The sequence below is a fragment of the Schistocerca cancellata genome, chromosome 3 (genome assembly GCF_023864275.1).
Source record: "Schistocerca cancellata isolate TAMUIC-IGC-003103 chromosome 3, iqSchCanc2.1, whole genome shotgun sequence".
Classification (NCBI taxonomy): Eukaryota; Metazoa; Arthropoda; class Insecta; order Orthoptera; family Acrididae; genus Schistocerca; species Schistocerca cancellata.
Window position 1 is genome coordinate 481,768,181 of NC_064628.1, and position 22,396 is coordinate 481,790,576.

At 42.5% G+C, this 22,396-nt stretch overlaps 1 protein-coding gene and 1 non-coding gene across 2 annotated transcripts in view; both read left to right on the forward strand.

Annotated features, from left to right (window-relative positions):
- The first annotated feature begins 2,593 nt into the window (after nucleotides 1–2,593).
- Nucleotides 2,594–22,396, forward strand: part of LOC126176373 (venom carboxylesterase-6-like) — a 38,053-nt gene continuing 18,250 nt past the window's right edge. Inside the window, exons 1-2 of the mRNA XM_049923529.1 lie at nucleotides 2,594–2,662; nucleotides 11,685–11,934. Coding sequence (XP_049779486.1) covers nucleotides 2,594–2,662; nucleotides 11,685–11,934 — 319 coding nt within the window. The remainder of the gene's footprint in view (nucleotides 2,663–11,684; nucleotides 11,935–22,396) is intronic.
- On the forward strand, nucleotides 20,469–20,543 carry Trnas-cga (transfer RNA serine (anticodon CGA)). The gene has a single exon. It is a non-coding gene; the product is annotated as a tRNA-Ser (tRNA).

The following is a 22,396-nucleotide window of genomic DNA, read 5'->3' on the forward strand; positions in this document are numbered from 1 at the left end:
CACAGAATAAGACATGTACCATATCTCTAAATGTTAAAGCCCTTCCATTGCTAACATAAATCGGTACTTTATACATATTAATTCTAGCTGGAACTAACAGAATATCCCAGATCACTCTAATGTTAGAATAAAAATAAGTCAACAGTTAAAGAATTTTTGTTCACGATTTTTTTAAATATTAAATGTACAGCTATTCAATCAGCTTTAATCCATTACAATCACTTTAACTCTTATACATATACCTTTAGCTAAAATAAACAGAATCTGCTCTTGATAATACTCCAGATCACGTTAACGTAACAACAGAAACAAGCCAACAGTTCATCTGAAGGTTTGTTATTAATTTAAAATATACAGATCCTAGTCATTCAGACAGCTGCACCTCACTGCAGATACAATAACTCCGTATTATTGATTCCTTGGGATTCATGTTAATGCCAAACATGATAATTGCTATAAAAAATACTGCCTGTAACATACAAGTAGAAATAACATATCAGATCACCTGAAATTTGTTCTTGTAGTAATTTATTATTATTTTGCCCAGTGCTCTCATGTTATCGCCATTCTGATCAAAAACTTGCCCTCATATCGACTTTAACACAAGTAAAGAACAACAAATTACATCTCTGTACAAAGTAGGCTTATGCCATATCTCTCTGTCAAGATGTTTGTTATAAGCAACAGTTGTAAAGCGCATGCTGGATGCTGGTAAGGTGTCACTGTTAAAGTGTGAACTAATATAGTTCGTGTGAAAGTGTTCTGGACATCAAAATGGAGGCAGACAGATACGAAAAAAGCCGCCTATACTGTGGGAGTAAGTAAAAACTAAATTTACATCCATATCGACAGATAAGCCATAGTCATGGCGATACATTAAAATGTGACCCATCGTTTTGCCATAGAACCAGCACCCAGCATTATGCTACTACCAGTAATGATGTAACTTCCCGGTCCTCCCAAAATCATCTGAAGATGATCCTGAAAGTGTTCGAAAACCGGATAATGTAATAAAGCATTATTATTGAAAAAAGTGACTGGTTGCAGTTGTGTATATCTTATTTACATTAATATACAGTCACGGTTCTAAAATATCCGCAATGGATAAGCATAAACGCTAAAGTAATGTGACAGTTATTAGTATTGGTTAAGATAATTGTGGGGGTGGGAACAATAACGAAGTGAGAATTTACAAATAAAGCATTATTTGCAACAAGTGAATCGGACCAGTACTGATTATGATTAATAGGGGATACAGAATGTATACAAAGAAGGAGGACACCGTGAGTTGAACCAGGCATGTTTGGTGCAAGGGAGAGCGTCACGGAAATGAAGAGGACCTGTTTGACAAACGCTCGAAGATAGCTACCAATTTACGAGTGAAAGCCTAGATACAAAGCTTCAAAAAAGCAGTATTAAGAGAAGAATCCTGAAATATACTTCAAACTCCTACTTATCGCTGTCTCAGGAACTACAAAGACTAAACTAATAACAACAGGCATGTAAGCAGTTTTTGTTCCAGCTCTCCATACTCGATTGTAGCAAGAACCAAGCATGTGGTAAGTGCTTAGTACCCTTGCTATTTGGTTTGCAGAATACGTATAGACTCTACAGATGTAGACAGCAACCAGTCTAATATCGGATGAATATATGAAGAGTGCTTTGTCGAAGAATGGAAGGTAAATTTATTGTAGATTCGAAAAGGACGGTCTCGGTTTTCGGGACAGCACCACCGGTAATATTAGTCGCAATTAGGAAAAATGAATTCGTTGATTTGAGGAAGGCGTTTGGTCGTATGGAGTGGAACAGGATGTTTTCTAGCCTTAGTCAAGATGGTATAGGCTACAGGCATAAAAAGATGATCCAATTTTCTTCATGCGAAGACGACTCAGGGCGCCCGCATAGACGGAGGAGGTGAAAATCTGGACAAAAGTAAGACAAGATGTACCATTGTCACTGCAGTTATCTAAGTCATCTATTGGAGAGAGTTTAAGAATTGAATGTTGAAACTGTTCGTCACGAATAGGAACTGAACCACAGTATCTACTAACGCAGTGCAGCAACAGGGTATACAAGCAGGTGTATATACCATTTCGATGACTAAGACGAACTGCGGGAAGATGAAGCCATAAATCGATTGCAAATAAAGTAAACAGTAAATAAAACAGAGTAGCAAATTATCATGAATCTAGAGTTTGTTCTCCGTAATAACGAATAGTAACTGAAGCCCTCAAATCTAGCTTCACGAAAGCAACAGTGAAACGCCCTGCACATTCATTCTTCTAAATGGTTTGCTATGTTCCAGCCACGATTTCCGCAAACAGTTCCTCCATTGAAAGAAGTAGGACCGACAATGTTCAGATAATACTGATGATCTCTTGACAGGATCCGCAGCCAGCTGGTAGCTGGGAGGGCGTGCGCAACACCACCTCGTACGGCAGCGACTGCGTGCAGAACACGGGTGACGGCTCCGAGGACTGCCTCTACCTGAACGTCTTCGTGCCGGGCGTACCAGAGGAGGGTGCAGGGCTGCCCGTGCTCTTCTGGGTGCACGGCGGAGGATTCGCATACGGCAGCGGCTCAGACCAGGAGCATGGGCCCGTCTTCCTTGTCTCCTACGGTGTCATACTCGTCACCATCAACTACCGCCTGGGGCCACTCGGTATGACCAACGGTTCCTAAGACGTCTGTATGTTTCGGTGTGGGTTTCGCAACATGTCTCTCACTGCACAAATTACACTCAGCCTTTAGCTTCCACTCATTTACGTGTCATATTGCAAAATCCATTGTTTTGCACGCCTATGCTATCTGATCAGAAGTATTCGGGCATTCCTGTGTAATGTGTAGTTGACCACAACATGTCACAAAAGGTCGACCCGACAGCATAAAATTTGGTAGGAAGTTTGGTAGGAAGTAGAGAAGCAATCAGAGGTAAATAGATGTGTCAGAAGAGCTCAGTAACTTCGAATGTGAACTAGTCATTGGATGTCATCTGAGTAATAAATCGCCCAGGTACATTTTAACCACTTTACAGTTTCCCAGGTTGACTGTCGGTGAAGTGACTGTGAAGTGGAAACGCGAAGGAACAACCACAGCTAAACCAAGACTACACAGACCTCATGTGAAGGGCTTATTTCAATAGTGGTACAAGTCCATTTTTGTTCATTTTGAGATACGGAGTCCTAGAGTTAAATGAGCGCTGAAAAATCTGCAGTTGAGATACCAGAAATATTCAAGCATATGGCTTCTTGCTAGAGATGAAACTTTCTTTCTGTTTCTTTGGATCATTAATTTCAGAATCATTATAGGCAGAAAAGTGGAGGTAATGGACTTGTACCACTATTGAAATAAGCCCTTTATGTATAGACCGTCGGGCATTTAGGAGGGTGATTGTAAAAAATTGCTTGGAATCGTCGGAAGAAATCATTCATGAGATCCAGAAGTGCTACTAGTAGCAGACCAACTAGCACAATGTGTTTAGGGATCTAAAAAAAGTGGAGTAAAATGGTCGAGCATCTCCTATTAAGCTACACATTTCTGTGTGCGATGCTTGAGGTGGGGTAAACGGAGACGCTACTGGACTTTGGATAACTAGCAACGAGTGATTTAGAGCGGTGAATAATGTACACCTGTGAGAATCCAATGGATGGGTTTGGTTTTGACGAATGTCTGGAGAACGTTACCTGCCATCATGTGTAACGGTAACAGTGAACCACAAGGTGGTGTTGTGGTGTGGGGCAAGGATAGGAAAATTCAGAGACAATAATTGTATCGGCACGACAATTACCCTATCATAAAGCAACATCAATGAGGCAATAGTTTGTGGACGATAACATTCCTGAGATGGAGTGGCCTTCCTTGATTCTAGATCTGAGATCAATGGAACACCTTTGGGATGAGTTAGAATGTGGACTTCGTTCCAGACACCAGTGTTCGACATTACTGCCTTCTGTGCTTTCGGTTCTTGGGAAAGAATGTGCTGCCATTCCTCCGCAGATATTTAAGTACCTTTTTGAAAGTCTCTCCAGCCGAGCTGAAGTTTTCATAAAGGCAGAGAGTGGACACACCTCGTCCACTAATAGGGTGTCCTGATACCTTTGCACATATAATGCATGTACCTTTCCACAAATGTCATGCTCACTCTGATCCATCAGAATCGAAGTTACTGAACTAATTTTGTCGGTAATTTGTGGTGAACAAATTGAACAGATATAATACTAAGAAGCGATATGAAATGAAACGGATGCATAAAAACAGTACGAGGGAAGGTGAATATATAACTTAAATTTGTTATAAGGGTTTTGTGAATGTTAATCTGCAAAGGAAATCGCATACAAGTGCTGCCAATGATAGTGTATAGTTTCAGAATTTGGTGTCCTTATCCAGTGGACGTGACAAAAGGTATCGAAAAAATTCAGGGATGCATTGATAAGACTGGAACAGATCGACATACCCCATACCATAGTTAACAGAGATGCATGAGGAACTTAAATGGGAATCTTTGGAAGAAAGGCGACTCGTCAAATTTAGAACTCCTGTATTCGAAGAAGACTGTGCAATCATTTTGCTGGCACCATAGCATATCCAGCGTAGAGAACATTAAATTAACATAAAGAGAGTTAGCAGGGCGCATGCAAGAGGACTTCTGCGAAGGATGGAAAGCAGGAGCACTATACTGGAGAAAGTTGAGTAGTATGAGTGGATTCTGAGCCGTAACTGGGACGTGCCCACATCGTCAATGTCGTAACGTAGAAGTAACGCCAGTTTAAGTGGCAGGCACTCGAGCACCCGTCCTATAGTCTTGGTATTTTCCCATGCGGTTATCACGCTTTCGGTTCCTTAAAAAAAGGCCTTGAAGGGTCGAAGATTCCTGTCAGACGAAAATGGGAGCAGGGAGTTAAGGAATTCTTCAAGGAGCAGGACACAGAATTTTACGAAATGATCAACGTGGTGAGTCGGTGGGATGATTGCCTCAATGCCCATGCCGATTTTGCCTGACTGGCGTACCGATTCTGATTTTTACAGCCTTCAAACGGATTGTTTTTGAATGCCCCTTATATAAAGTCCAGAGTAAGTCAAGATCCGACATTACTTGCATATTACAAAACTACTGTAGCATTTTAAAGGAATGTCATTAAAATGTTCAGAAGTATGCGCGTCCTGACAATAATAAGTAATGCAGACTATAAAAATAAAACTACATGGTTTATTGTCAAACGGGAGACACAGGAAACAGGTCAGTCAATGTACAAGATACCATAACAGTTAAATTAAATGACAAGTTGCAAGACTTCCAACAATTACTAGATTTAGAGAAAAATAAGATTAAATGGTTCAGCTGAAGAATTAAGAGAATGTATTCACAAAATGTGAGGCAACTAGAAATAGCTCTAACATTCATCACTGAAATTAGTAGAACTATAAAAATTCTAAAAAACAAAAGCTCTTGTGGTGTTAATGGAATATCACCCAGAATTCTGGGAAGTAATTCCAACTTAATTAATTAGTAATGCCCTTAGTGATATATGTAATGCCTCAGTGACACAGGAAATTTTTCCCGACAAGTTAAAATATGCAGTTGTTAAACCTCTACACAAGAATGGTGATAAGACAGACTTAAACAACTACACTCCTGGAAATGGAAAAAAGAACACATTGACACCGGTGTGTCAGACCCACCATACTTGCTCCGGACACTGCGAGAGGGCTGTACAAGCAATGATCACACGCACGGCACAGCGGACACACCAGGAACCGCGGTGTTGGCCGTCGAATGGCGCTAGCTGCGCAGCATTTGTGCACCGCCGCCGTCAGTGTCAGCCAGTTTGCCGTGGCATACGGAGCTCCATCGCAGTCTTTAACACTGGTAGCATGCCGCGACAGCGTGGACGTGAACCGTATGTGCAGTTGACGGACTTTGAGCGAGGGCGTATAGTGGGCATGCGGGAGGCCGGGTGGACGTACCGCCGAATTGCTCAACACGTGGGGCGTGAGGTCTCCACAGTACATCGATGTTGTCGCCAGTGGTCGGCGGAAGGTGCACGTGCCCGTCGACCTGGGACCGGACCGCAGCGACGCACGGATGCACGCCAAGACCGTAGGATCCTACGCAGTGCCGTAGGGGACCGCACCGCCACTTCCCAGCAAATTAGGGACACTGTTGCTCCTGGGGTATCGGCGAGGACCATTCGCAACCGTCTCCATGAAGCTGGGCTACGGTCCCGCACACCGTTAGGCCGTCTTCCGCTCACGCCCCAACATCGTGCAGCCCGCCTCCAGTGGTGTCGCGACAGGCGTGAATGGAGGGACGAATGGAGACGTGTCGTCTTCAGCGATGAGAGTCGCTTCTGACTTGGTGCCAATCATGGTCGTATGCGTGTTTGGCGCCGTGCAGGTGAGCGCCACAATCAGGACTGCATACAACCGAGGCACACAGGGCCAACAACCGGCATCATGGTGTGGGGAGCGATCTCCTACACTGGCCGTACACCACTGGTGATCGTCGAGGGGACACTGAATAGTGCACAGTACATCCAAACCGTCATCGAACCCATCGTTCTACCATTCCTAGACCGGCAAGGGAACTTGCTGTTCCAACAGGACAATGCACGTCCGCATGTATCCCGTGCCACCCAACGTACTCTAGAAGGTGTAAGTCAACTATCCTGGCCAGCAAGATCTCCGGATCTGTCCCCCATTGAGCATGTTTGGGACTGGATGAAGCGTCGTCTCACGCGGTCTGCACGTCCAGCACGAACGCTGGTCCAACTGAGGCGCCAGGTGGAAATGGCATGGCAAGCCATTCCACAGGACTACATCCAGCATCTCTACGATCGGCTCTATGGGCGAATAGCAGCCTGCATTGCTGCGAAAGGTGGATATACACTGTACTAGTGCCGACATTGTGCATGCTCCGTTGCCTGTGTCTATGTGCCTGTGGTTCTGTCTATGTGATCATGTGATGTATCTGACCCCAGGAATGTGTCAATAAAGGTTCCCCTTCCTGGGACAATGAATTCACGGTGTTCTTATTTCAATTTCCAGGAGTGTATTGTCCAATTACCTTATTGACATCTTTTTCCAAAATATTCGAAAAAGTAGTGTACTCAAGACTAGTCTGACACGTAGGGAGAAATAGTTTACATAGCATATCACAGTCTGGATTCCAGAAGGACTGCTCCACTGAGACGGCAATTTGCATATTAACTCATCAAACAGGACAATCCTTAAATAATAAAATATCGCCAGTTGGTATTTTTTGTTATTTTTCCAAGGCATTTGGTTGTGTAGATCATGTTACTGTGCTAGAAAAACAGAAGTTTTTGGGAATTGACAGTTTTATGCACATCTGTTTTGTCTCATACTTAACAAACAGAATTCAAAAAGTTGTACTGAATTATTCAAAAAGTGTTGAAAGGAGAGCAAATTTTACTGACTGGGGAGAAATCACAATGGGAGTCCCACAGGGTTTAATTTTGGGCCCATTCCTTTCCTTATACAGAGTCTGCCACAAAAACGATTACACACTTTAGGGAACGAAAAGTGTTATTTACGTGTTTATTTTACATTTAATAATTGAGCACACATCTAGTACAACCTTCAGTGTAGCATATGGCTACTTTAAATGTTCAAAATGTTCACTGTTGGCGGCTATACACATAACAGAACGACGAGCGGTTGCCGCAACTACGTCAGTCAGTGTTACAGTGGAGATCGCTGCACATGTCTCTGTAATCTCCTGGCGTGCGTCGCTTACGTCGATAGGCGTTGTCTCTCACAGTTCCCCACAAGTAAAAGTCCACAGGTGTTAGATCTGGTGACCAAGGAGGGAACTCAATAGGTCCTCTTCGTCCAATCCAGTGCCCCAGAAAATTGTCATCCAGGAAAGCTCGTACGGCTAGGTGGTAATGTGGTGGCGCCCCGTCCTGTTGGTAGAAGACCTCTTCATCAGCTCCATAAAGCGCACGTATACCTGGCAAAATTTATGTGCATAACATTTCCAGGTACACTTCTCCAGTGACAGCAGCATCAAAGAGAAAGGGTTCTACTAAACCCTTAGGTAATAGTCCACACCGCACATGAACCCCTGGTAGATCGACCGCTTCATCCACGTAAACATGTGGATTTTCCGGTGCCCAGTGCACACTGCTATGCCGATTCACGGTTTCATTAAGTTTAAATTGTGCCTCCTCACTCCACACTACCTTCGTCATAAACTGTCCGTCATCATTTACCATTTTCTGATACCATTCGCTAAATTGCATTTGGCGATCAGGATCGTCATCATTAATCGCGTGCAGTCATCGTGGAATGTGAACTTTCCACTTGACAGCTTTCAGTATTCTTCGTAGACTTGTACTGCTAATCCCCACTTCAAGTGCACATTGCGTAGCAGACTTCTGTGGAGAATTAACAAACGTTTCCAACACGAGAACCGGCAAAGAAGAACTTGTTGCTGTAGCTGTCTTCCTGATCTTCCTTTGTGAGTATCACAAATCGCTCCATGCAATTCAAGCTTGTCAATGATGCATTTAATTGTTAGGCGGGTTGGCGGTTCTGTTTCAGACTCCTACCTCCATTGACGTTGCACTTCATCGGCATTATCAAACTTCAAAAACCACTTCACAATACATTTTCGGTATTCAAATGTCAAGCGTGCTCTAGCCATCTTGTTTTCTCAATACAGACATGAAAGTACTGACAAAGAATGTATACATTCTTCTGGCCGACTCCGTACATTGGGTGAGCTTCTACTTACCATTCAACGAGCAGAAGAGATACTTTTTGCAAACTATACTACTATCATAATAAATCTCACTAGAGAGAGAAACTTACAAGATTGTAAATAATATTTTCCAAAGAATTTTGACGTGGTTTTCAGAAAATGGATTCTCTCTAAAATAAAAAAAACACACACACAATGTATTCAGTTCTGTACAATAAACAGAACCACACAAACAGCTGATATAGCACATGACAAGAGTAGATAAATAGGGTAGAATGCTCCAAATTTTTGGGTGTGTATATTGATGAAAACTTGAATTGGAAACAGCGTACTACAGAGCTTCTCAAAAATTAAAATCAGTTACTTGTATTCGTCGTATAGTTGTTGACCTTGGGAACAAACGAGTTAACATCCTGACATATTTTCTATATTTACATTCACTAATGTGTCATGGATTAATTCTCTGGGGTAAGTCGTCACTTAGAAAACAGTAATTATTGCACAAAATAGAGCAATAAGAATCATATGTAGTGTTCACCCCCAGACGTCATGCTGATACGTATTCAAGTAGCTGGGCATTTTAACTGCGCCATCACAATAAAATTATAGTCGCTAATGAAATTCGTCGTAAATAATCCACCGAAATTTGAGAAGAACAGTGATCTTCATATCTAAAACACAAGAGGGAAAAGCATCCTTTATTACTCATTATTAAAGTTGTCAGTGGCTCAGAAATGATTTCAATACGCAACAACAAAAACCTTTGATCACTTGCCCAATAACGTAAAATGTCTGGCAAGCAACTAAGCAAATTTTAAATTTAACTTAAAATCCTTTCGCCCGGCCAATTCCTTCTATTCCATTGACGAATTTCCACTTAAAAACCCGAGGCCAGTAAAAAAAAGTTGTTTTGAAATGTAGTTGCTTGAGTAGGACTAAAATAATAATGTACTCGTTGTGTTCATTAATGTTAACACTAACCATGTATACGTATCGTCTAAACTGAATCGTTATACATCATTTCGATGAAAGTATCATTCAAATGATCTATGAGACACGAAACTAACTACCTAATTAAATAACTATGTATGCTTTAGTGTCCATGACACATGCACAACTTTCTTATAATATAGGCCTACGTACGTAACTTTCGAAGCAACGTGGCAGCACCATGTACCTGCATGGCTGAGGAAACCTCCCCTTATGTCACAATAACGTAAACTTTCCCTTGTTTCGCTAAATAATTTCACCAAATGCCAGAAATCATACCTTTAAAACAATATATATATATATATATATATATATATATATATATATATATATATATATATATATATATACTCCTGGAAATTGAAATAAGAACACCGTGAATTCATTGTCCCAGGAAGGGGAACCTTTATTGACACATTCCTGGGGTCAGATACATCACATGATCACACTGACAGAACCACAGGCACATAGACACAGGCAACAGAGCATGCACAATGTCGGCACTAGTACAGTGTATATCCACCTTTCGCAGCAATGCAGGCTGCTATTCTCCCATGGAGACGATCGTAGAGATGCTGGATGTAGTCCTGTGGAATGGCTTGCCATGCCATTTCCACCTGGCGCCTCAGTTGGACCAGCGTTAGTGCTGGACGTGCAGACCGCGTGAGACGACGCTTCATCCAGTCCCAAACATGCTCAAAGGGGGACAGATCCGGAGATCTTGCTGGCCAGGATAGTTGACTTACACCTTCTAGAGCACTTTGGGTGGCACGGGATACATGCGGACGTGCATTGTCCTGTTGGAACAGCAAGTTCCCTTGCCGGTCTAGGAATGGTAGAACGATGGGTTCGATGACGGTTTGGATGTACCGTGCACTATTCAGTGTCCCCTCGACGATCACCAGTGGTGTACGGCCAGTGTAGGAGATCGCTCCCCACACCGTGATGCCGGGTGTTGGCCCTGTGTGCCACGGTCGTATGCAGTCCTGATTGTGGCGCTCACCTGCACGGCGCCAAACACGCATACGACCATCATTGGCACCAAGGCAGACGCGACTCTCATCGCTGAAGACGACACGTCTCCATTCGTCCCTCCATTCACGCCTGTCGCGACACCACTGGAGGCGGGCTGCACGATGTTGGGGCGTGAGCGGAAGACGGCCTAACGGTGTGCGGGACCGTAGCCCAGCTTCATGGAGACGGTTGCGAATGGTCCTCGCCGATACCCCAGGAGCAACAGTGTCCCTAATTTGCTGGGAAGTGGCGGTGCGGTCCCCTACGGCACTGCGTAGGATCCTACGGTCTTGGCGTGCATCCGTGCGTCGCTGCGGTCCGGTCCCAGGTCGACGTGCACGTGCACCTTCCGCCGACCACTGGCGACAACATCGATGTACTGTGGAGACCTCACGCCCCACGTGTTGAGCAATTCGGCGGTACGTCCACCCGGCCTCCCGCATGCCCACTATACGCCCTCGCTCGAAGTCCGTCAACTGCACATACGGTTCACGTCCACGCTGTCGCGGCATGCTACCAGTGTTAAAGACTGCGATGGAGCTCCGTATGCCACGGCAAACTGGCTGACACTGACGGCGGCGGTGTACAAATGCTGCGCAGCTAGCGCCATTCGACGGCCAACACCGCGGTTCCTGGTGTGTCCGCTGTGCCGTGCGTGTGACCATTGTTTGTACAGTCCTCTCGCAGTGTCCGGAGCAAGTATGGTGGGTCTGACACACCGGTGTCAATGTGTTCTTTTTTCCATCTCCAGGATTATATATATATATATATCGCTGTCCAGTTGCTTCAGTCTCCGCCTCTAATTTCGTCAGAATCGATGGGACAATATTCATTAACTTCTTTCTTCCTCTTTCTATCAACTGTACCTGTTATGTTTCGTTTAGAAATGAGCGTACTATGAAAGTGTTTGGATGAAGAAAGTAATGCCTACACTCTCGAAACATCTCTTTTTAAGCTACAGAACAGCCTCCATCAATGGAGTGTGGACACACGAGTAACAGTGCCAAATTCCACTGCACGCTTCCTGAGCACCGGAGATGATGTCGTTCCCGGCAACGCAGGTGTCAAGGATCAGCACCTGGCGCTGACCTGGGTGAAGCAGAACATCGCCAGCTTCGGTGGCGACCCAGACCTCGTCACCCTACAGGGGCAGAGTGCGGGAGGCATGGACGTCTCATTACATCTCGTCTCGCCTCTTTCCTCAGGTTGGTTCGTAATGTCATTTACGAGACATTCATATCGATCTGGTGGCTTCTGTAAATGAAAAAGGCTATTATAATTGGATTAGTTATTTCCCAGGTCTACCTTTTAATCACAAAGAACGTACGAGGAACAGTACCGTATTTCAAATGTCAAGATATACGGCGTGAACGCAGAGAATGTACGAGTATTTCAAATGTCAAGATATACGGCGTGAATCAGCTAAGCTGTTAACCTCAGATATTTCCAGAACCATTTAAGATATCGTAATTCTGTATTCGCCAAAATAAAATGTGAAACGGTTCTCATTGAAAGATGTATAGTTTCTTTTCATGTCTATATAAAGTACAGAGATATCGGTGTCAGCTTTCTCAAGTGGTAGTAACTGTTGCTTCTGGTATATACCACTAAAAGAGGCAAATTAAACGACATTTCAGGGCTTCACTTTTTAAAATCCGTGTAGTAGATTCGGCAAACTGCGATATTTGGAATTTAGGATTTACCTACCTATTTTGAGCATGAAAATGACTACTATTGTATGCTGAAGTTCGTGATGTTATTACTATTGCAGGGTATTCAGAATAAAGCTGAAAAATTTTTCAGTCTGTTATGCTGGGAAATAATTGTTAAGAAAAAATTCGACAAATTTTGCCGTTTCCAACTTAACTGACATTGAAGTCAGTCATACCTTTGCGTGCACAAATTCAAGTGACCAAACAAAGACGGTGTCGGCAAGTGCGGTCCTCGTTTGGTTTTCTATAACCGACCAAGAGAGCCATATAAAAACTGGAGATGGGACAGTAGAAAGGATCGGAACGCTTGACAGTAATCGTATCTAGCGAGCAGCCTGAATTTACTCGTACAGCGGTCTAGTTGGCTAACTTCAATTATAATTAACTCCGAAACAGCGAATGTATCGAATTTTGTTCTTAACACTTATTTGTCAGCCCAGCCTATCCTGTAGCATTCTTACAAGCTGTGTACCCACCAGGCTGGTGGGGCTCTCCAACTTCACGCATCTGAAAGAGTCTACAAAAGCGGAACAATGGAGGAAAGTTTAATTTAAAACTGGTACTAATCACACTTTATTACATTCGGTTCGACCGACTCACCATCTGGAATTCCAAGGGCGTGGCATCTACGTTAAAAATTGGATGGATTTGTAAAGTGGGAAATAGAGAGAGGGATAAAGACTAATGTGTGATGAGTTTAATGTGAAGATACACAGCGAAATTACAAAATTACATAAGCAATAGCTACAAAAAGAAAATAAAAAAGAATGTGATTGTAAACACTTCCTCAAAACTCCATTTAGGTCACCAATAGTTTGAAAAGCGCAGCGTCTACTGCAGTACACGTTTGCAACGTCCTGTGTCTGCAGTGCTTGAGGCTATTGTCTGCGGTAATTGTCTCGCAGAAGTGTTGTACGGAGGCTGGCGTCAGGCAAGGAATGTTCACTGTGCAATAAGATGCTTAAAGACCAAAGCGCCAGACCACAAGCGTTCCTCAGTTGAAGAAGGAACGAAAATGAATATGTCATAAAGTTACAATAAACACTGAAATTTTAAATAAGTATCTGACTCCCGCGATTAAACTGGCAATAGGATGGCATGGCCCTAGAGGGCAAACTCACTGCCTTATCACTGTCTCTCCTTTCTCTCCCTGGCTGCCTCAACGTCCTCTTTATCTCTCTCTGTCAGAGGGACTGAATCTTCTGCCAGAATGCATCTCCTGGTTGCTCACAGACTCTCCGACTGTTACGATATAGCAGCGTTCTCACTGGCGCTTCAGTCTGCAGTTCCATCCAATGGCTGACCGACATTTCGAGACCACGTCTCTGAGTCTTTGTGCAGGGTAAAAATTTCTCATCTTGTTGCGGCCGGTATGTGGTTCAGGAACTTCCATGTTGTTCTCACTTGTTCACGTTGTGAGAGCTCCCAGCACTGGCTGCCATTTCCCCAGCGAATTGTTCAAGTGTTTGGGTGATTTTTTGTGGTGTCCAGGAAACAACCACACAACAATAAAACCGCATGTTTGTTACGGGAAAGCCTGCGCTTCGTCAGTGTCTGCGAATTATCAGCATTCCTCTTGGTGCCCGCAGCACTTTACACAGGGTAGCACTTACCGAGCAAGGGAAACATTTCAGAATCCGACTACGCGCGGCCTTTCATTCACATGTCTTCACGCTTCTTGCATTCCATCAAACTTCATGCAGGGCATTACTTCTCAAGCAAGCCAGATACTTCAATACTGTCTCGCTTCTGAGAGTCTCATGCACCGTTTGCGACCTACGCATTCGTCGTGTCTTCAGTGCCCAACGACGAATGATTACAGCAGAACTGAGACAGTGTTGATCAGCTCTTGGTGCCAAGGAAATATAACGTAACATAAACGAAAAATCAACAGCTACATGGCAACAAATGAAATGTTATTTCAATAAATTTCTTTTGCCTCTATTATTGCACCATGATGTATTAAAACTACTGATGTTTCAACTGCTGTCATAAGCATCCTTTATCAGCACGATTACTTGCGTGTGGGGTTACAGCTTTATACAGGGTATTTCAAAGTCTTTGCATCAGACGTCTAGTGGTGATCGATAGGACAAGACTTTTGTTACATACAAAATGCTCGTTGACGCTAGGTGCCTTTTATTATTGGTTATGCCCCTGAAAGGCGACAGGGTGTAGACACTTTGCTGTGCGCGTATTCATTGTGTGTTGTCTGTAATATAGTCACCTGCTCCAAGTGAAAGTGGTCAGGTCAAGCAAAATTAAAGTTTCTGATTCGTTTCTAAATTATTTTTATCCGCTTACAGACGCTCATTCCTAAGGGTTTTTGTTGAAAGTCACTCCATCAAATTCCTGCTGTCGGTAGTATCCAGATGCAGCACACCTGGTTATCAGACCACGCTAGACTGGTGAAGTCTAACAGCTAACGTTGAACGATCATTTTGTCTCTAATAAAAGTTGTTCACCATTAAGTCTGACACAAAGACTTTGAAAAACCATGTATATTTTATAGTGGGAGCGGTTGGTTAGGGAGATAAACCTTTCGTAGTGCATGAGTACGATCATCAAAATGATCAGCGAAAGCTTATCATAAATTGAAAAAAAAAAAAAACACTTCCACTGGCGAAGGTGTATCATCACTGACAACTGTTAGAAGCTGTGAACAGTAGCAGATTATTAACGTTGCATCCAACAGTGATACCAGGCATCATCATGAATGTAAATGTCGTCAGTTGGTTATTGTTGTGTCATACTGCAGTGCGGCTATGGTTGACAGCAGTACAGCTATGGTTGAATCAGTTAAGTTCTACGAATGTCTTAGAGTGGAACGGGGAAACTCCAGTTATAATTGTGTCTTCGAGGACAGAGGAAAGTAGGAGTCACTTATCAGAAAGGTAAAATCACCAAAATCTGGACCTAAGAGGAACGGCCATGGCTACAAGTTTTTGGAGAGACATGACGTGCTCCAGGCGAATGGAATAACGAAATTAATACAATGTGCTACTGAAGAAGTTAGGATTAAGTAATATGTTTACGATGAAGAACTGTACGACATTCTACATGATACTCATGTAATGACTGGCCACAGTGGATGTGACCAAAAGATAAAATGATCAAAGTCAAGGTACTGTTATATTAAATTTATCTTAGCTTATATGAGCCTTGTTTACAAAAACATAAAGGTCAGAATAAAGGAATAGTAGTGAATCCCATGCTGTTCAGAGAGTTAAAATTCAAATTTCAAGTCGATTTCATAGACTTACAATCGCAAACAGATGGGGACTACGTATTCGTAACGGTTTTTCGTGACCGGCTCACTAAATTCGTTGTTCTCAGGCCACTGAAGTCCAAAACAACTGAGGAAGTATGTGACAGCATTACTGACATTTTTACAATGTTAGGCGCTCCTCCAGTGTTGCAGTCAGACACTGGTCGAGAGCTCGTTAGCAAAATAATGAGTAGTTTAACTGAACTAGTCCAGTTTTGAGATTGTGTGTGGTAAACCCAGACAAATCCAGGCCACTGGCAGCGTAGAACGAGCAAATCAAGGCATAGAAAATATGCTAAGCACATGGATGCAGAAATGCAACAACCCGGAATGGAACCATGCACTAAGGTTTGTGAAGTTACGAAGAGCTGTGCTGCACGTTTTGGAGTAAGAAGGTCCCCGTACGAAACGATGTTTGGATGCCCTCCTAAACGATGTTTGTCTTCATCAAGTGTACCTCCCGAAGCATTGGCGAACGTTCACTCTGAGGACGACCTCGAAAATATAATAAAATCAGATGAGGGGTGGAGGTCAGAAAGGGACTGAAACGTTGAAGGACAATGACCATAGCAAGTCCCTAGTGCAAAAGGATAACATACCAACAGGAACAGAAATTGAGATCAGAGAGGAAGACTGATTCCAGACAATAATATATACTTTCTAACTGGTTTAGATGGGTCATCTCGCGCTCTTACAAACACAGAACTTTTGCCTACAAGTGCTTAGAAGAACAAACACAAAGAATGCAACAGTGCTTAGGTCGTCGTTTGCTACCAGTGGAAAAGGGATCTACAGTGCGAGTTCCAGTTCCCGACTTCGACCAAAGAAGAGGAGATGCAAGTTGGATCTTGCGTGTCGTTCTGGAGACAACGGCTGATGGTTTCTACCTAACCTGGACGAGAGATAATGTGTTGAACCAGCTTTACGCAAGCTAGCAGGTTGTTTTCAAATATTTCGGGAAGGGAGGATACGATATGCGATTATGACTACGACTGCGACAACATTTTGTTTCACGTCCCGCTTCAGTACTGGCCCTCTCAGAATAATCTCAGAGGAGGAAGTTCCAGCAAAGAAAACTGTTGCTCTGAAGACAATTGGGACGTCTCAGCCGACGGGAAGCGGCCAGAGATCCTCCAGATGCCACTTTTACCACAAATGTCAGACTCTGAGAAGCTTTTGCAAAACGAAAAATGTGTTGTGTAGCTCTAAGTGCTATGGTGGACGTCAGTGCTGCAATAAAAGGATTTTCTATAATATGACAGTTTTAAAACTGCAGCTCATAAAATGCAACTTTCGAAATATGACTGTCCTTTGTTATTGCAACCATGGTTCACATTCCGTACCTCTTGGTAATGAAGGCTTATCTTCACAAGCCATGGTGCACTATCCCTAGTGAATGTATATTGTTTGGCAAAACTGGGATTAATAATCCACTTTCACTAAACAGGTCAATGAAGGTGCACAATTGCCAGTGATTTTATTCTTTCCCTCAAACTTTCACTTCCAGTTAACGTATATATTATTGGGTGCCTAGCCCCCCCCCCCCCCCCCCCCCCCCCGTGTCCGCAGCTCGTGGTTTCGCGGTAGCGTTCTCGCTTCCCGAGCATGGGGTCCCGAGTTCGGTTCCCGTCGGGGTCAGGGATTTTCACCTGCCTCCTCGAGATGACTGGGTGTTGTTGTGTCGTCTTCTTCATCATCATCATTCATCCCCATTACGGTTGGAGGAGGCAATAGCAAACAACCTACGCTAGGAGCAAGTACTAATTGTGACTGAGGGGGGCGCTCATGGCAGAGGCGCCAGCTGGGTCAGTCAGTAGGTCAGGTTCCACTGGGCATTACCTGCACCTTGATAAGTATGGGAAGGGGAGGCTGGCAAAGCTTATAGGGGACAGTGTAGTGGGTGGTGGTGGGATCGCTCATGGAAAAATTCCTGTAGTAGTTGGTGTTAGAGATGCACCTTTTTGTAGATTGAAGTCAGCTGATAGGAATACCTAATTAAAGGAAGTACCTCTAACTAAGAGCTCACATTCAGAGGACGTCATGCTTCCAAGTAGAGAAGCAATTAGCATATTTCATCAAAATATAAGACTAATTGGGATAAAATTAGTGAACTGCTCATAGATGTTGACTCTGAAATTATTGGTATGTCGGAACACCACTTAAATAATTTGACAATTCAGAGGCTTCCTTCGCCAAGATACAAATTACTTGGCTGTTTTTCAAGAAGTTCCTTGTGGGATGGTGGAATGGCTATGTATGTAAAAAAACAGTAATACGTTTGAGTCCATAGATGTATCACGGTACTGCACTGAACATATATTTGAATGTTGTGCAGGGACAGTTGAATTTAGTGAAACGAAAATTCTAATTGTTGTTGTTTATAGGTCCCCTAACTCTGACTTCAGAGCATTTCTGCTCAAGCTAGAGAGGGTTCTTGATTCACTTTATAGGAAGTACAAGAAATTAGTTTTATGTGGTGACTTCAATATAAATTTTGTATATGATGGTGCAATAAAAAGGATGTTGGTAGATCTCATAAATTCATTTGACCTGATTCAGATTATGTTTTTTTCCAACTAGGGTGCAGAGGAAGAGTAGCACAACCATAGACAATATTTTTATTCATTCCTCATTACTAGACGGGAATTCTGTTGGTAAAAGGATGAATGGTCTTTCAGACCATGATGCACAAATTTTAACGCTAAAAGGTTCAAACAAATGTCCCATGTAATCACGAACTATGTAAGAAATGTAATCCAACAGCAATAGAAAGTTTTTTAAACCTTGTCAAGGAACAAGAGTGGCAGCATGTTTATAGTGCCGATAACATAGATGATAAATATAATGGCTTTCCTTAACATATTTCTCATGCTCTTATAGAGTTGCTTTCCATTAGAACGTTCTAACCGGGTTACTAGCAACAAAAGGCAGCCTGGGTGGCTGACTAGTGGGATAAAGGACATCATGTAGAAAAAAGTGGGAATTATATCAAAATCTTAGAAGTGGTCACAATCAAGCGACAGTAGGCCATTACAAGCAGTACATTAAGGTGCTTAAAAATATTATTAGGAAGGCAAAGAGTATGAGGTACGCAAATAGAATAGCTAATTCACAGGATAAAATTAAAACCATATGGTCAGCAGCACAAGGTTGACAATATAAAGCCAGTTTGTAGTAAAAATATTTCTGTTACCGATAAATCTGAGTATGTACAGTATTTAACAACCTTTTCTGAGAATTGCTGGTGTATTAAATAAAAATTTAGTTTCTGCAGGGAATCATATAAGTTTCTTGGCAAATGCCTTTCCGAGATTGATATATGAAATACTCCTCTGTGATACAAACAAGGGGGAGATTGAGTCAATAATTAAATCACTGAAGACTAAGGACTCTCATGGTTATGATTGAGTGCCTAGCAGAATATTAAAGTACTGTGCTGCACCTGTTAGCCCTGTATTTAGCCATATTTGTAATTTTTCCTTTAGGAATGGTCAGTTTCCTGAACGATTAAAGAACTCAGTAGTAAAGCCGCCTTGTGAAAGGGATAATGTAGATAATTTTAGACCTATTTCTATGCCATTAGTGTTGGCTAAAATTATTGAAAAGGCTGTGTTTGTAAGGATAACTGATCATTTTATATCACACGATTTGCTATCAAATGTACAGTTCGGCTTTAGAAGTCGCTTAACAACTGAAAATGCTACATTCTCTTCTCTCTGTGAGGTACTGGATGGGTTAAACAAAAGGTTTCGAACGACCGGCCTATTTTTTGAGTTAACTAAGGCGTTTTATTGTGTTGATCACAAAATATTGCTCCAGTAATTGGACCATTACGAAATACTGGGAGTAGCTCACATTTGGTTCACCTCTTACTTTAGCGACAGACAGTAAAGGGTCATTATTAACGTTGTTGAGAATGGCTGTGATGTGGGGTCTGAGTGGGGTACAGTCAAGTGGAGGGAGCCCAGGTATCAATGTTGGGGCCACTCCTGTTCCTTATTTATGTAAATGATATGCCCTCTAGTATTACGAGTAACTCTAAAATATTTCTGTTTGCTGACGACACTAGCTTGGTAGTAAGCGATGTCGAGTGCAACATTGGCCCGGTTTCAAATAGTGCAGTTCATGACATAAGTTCATGGCTTGTAGAAAATAAACTGACGCTAAATCACTGTAAGGCTCAGTTTTTAGAATTTCTAACAAACAGTTCAAGAAAATCTGACGTTTTAGTTTCACAGAATGGGCATATTATCAGTGAAACTGAACAGTTCAAATTTATAGGTGTTCAGATAGATAGTGAACTGTCGTGGAAAGCCCACGATCAGGATCTTGTTCAAAGACTTACTGCTGCAATTTTTATTCATACGGTATCTAATGTGAGTGATCGTTCGACATGAAAATTAGTTTACTTTGCTTATTTTCATTCACTTATGTCGTATTGTATTATATTTTGGGGTAACTCTTCCCATTGTAAAAGGATATTTTTGGCTCAGAAGCGGGCGATTCGGGCAATAAGTGGTATAAGTTCACGAACTTCTTGTCGACTCCTATTCACGAATCTGGATATTTGGACGTTGGCCTCTCAATATATATATTCCTTTATGTCATTTCTTGTTAACAATATTAGCTTATTCCCAAGAATAAGCAGCTTTCACTCAGTTAATACTCTGCAGAAATCAAACCTGATTTTCAGAATGAGATTTTCACTCTGCAGCGGAGTGTGCGCTGAACTAAAGCTGTGAGGACGGGGCGTGAGTCGTGCTTGGGTGGCTCAGTTGGTAGAGCACTTGCCCGCGAAAGGCAAAGGTCCCGAGTTCGAGTCTCGGCCCGGCACACAGTTTTAATCTGCCAGGAAGTTTCAAACCTGATTTTGTTCGGGCTTCCTTAACTCTTGTGCAGAAAGGTGTGCAGTATACTGCTGCATTCATTATCAATAAGCTACCACTAGAATTCAAAAATCTTTGCAGTAATCCACGCACTTTCAAATCGAAACTGAAGAGTTTCCTCAGCCGGCCGTTGTGGCCGAGCGGTTCTAGGCGCTTTAGTCCGGAACCGCGCTGCTGCTACGGTCGCAGGTTCGAATCCTGCCTCGGGCATGGATGTGTGTGTCTAGGGGACTGATGACGTTAGATGTTAAGTCCCATAGTGCTCAGAGCCATTTGTACCATTTTTTGAAGTTTCCTCATGGGCCACTCCTATTCTGTCAAGGAGTTCCTTGAAAAATTAAGCTGATTCTTGTGGTATTGTTGATTGCGTTTACTTAAATTTATGGAATGACTTTTTCGGGTTCATAAACATTCTGTTTTTATCTGTTATTACTCTTTATGTTGTAATTTCATGTACTGACTCGTTCCATGACCTTGGATATTTGCGTCTCAATTTGGTCTTGCCGAACTTGACGTGTAAATAAATAAATAAATAAATAAATAATAAATACACGCTCCACGGAGTCTAAGCCACAACTACTACACTTACACACTGCACTGGCCAGAGCGGCGGCTGTAGATGTCCGTATGTGTGATAGGCAGCGATACTACAATATGCTTACATTCAAGCGCAGAAATGTTTTCGAATTCTGGAAGAATGCGAAAAACAGCAAACTAGGTCCCAACAGTCCTGATGATTGGAGTGGGGTTTGCCGTCCAACGAATACAGTCATAGCTAGATGATGACTTCATGATCGTACTATGAAAATTAGACAAAACAGGAGACAATACAAGAGTCTGATCCATGTGCTAGAAAACATATGTTGTTGTTGTTGTGGTCTTCTGTCCAAAGACTGGTTTGTTACCGTTGTCCATGCTACCCTATCCTGTGCAAGCTTTTTCATCTTCGAGTAACTAGTGCAACCTACATCCTTCTGAACGTGCTTAGTGTATTCATCTCTTGGTCTCCCTCGACGATTTTTACTCTCCTCGCTGTCCTCTGAAATTACATTGGTGACCCTTGATGCCTCAGAACATGTCCTACAACCGATCCCTTCTTCTAATCAAGTTGTGACACAAATTCTCTTCAATTCCATTCAGTACCTCCTCATTAGTTACGTGATCTATCCATCTAATCGTTAGCAGTCTTCTGTAGTACCACTTTTCGTAAGCCACTATTTTCTTCTTGTATAAACTATGTATCGTCCATGTTTCACTTCCATACATGTCTACACTCCATGCAAATAAGGGACCGATGACCAAACAGTTTGGTCCCTTCCCCCCTCTTTTAAACCAACCAATCCATCAAATACGTTCAGGAAAGACTTCCTGACACTTAAATCTATACTCCATGTTAACAATTTTCTTTTCTTCAGAAACGCATTCCCTACCATTGCCAGTCTACATTTTATATCCTCTCTACTTCGATCATCATCAGTTATTTTGCTCCTCCAACAGCAAAACTCATCTACTACTTTAAGTGTCTCATTTGCTAATCTAATTTCCTCGGCATCACCTGTTTTAATTCAACTACATTCCATTATCCTTGTTTTGGTTTTGTTGATGTTCATCTTATATCCTCCTTTCAAGACACTGTCCATTCCGTTCAACTACTCTTCCAGGTCGTTTTCCATCTCTGTCAGAATTACAATGTCATAGGCAAACCTCTGAGTTTTTATTTCTTCCCCATGGATTTTAATTCCTACTCCAAATTTTCTTTTGTTTTCCTTACTGCTTGTTCAGTATACAGATTGAATAATAT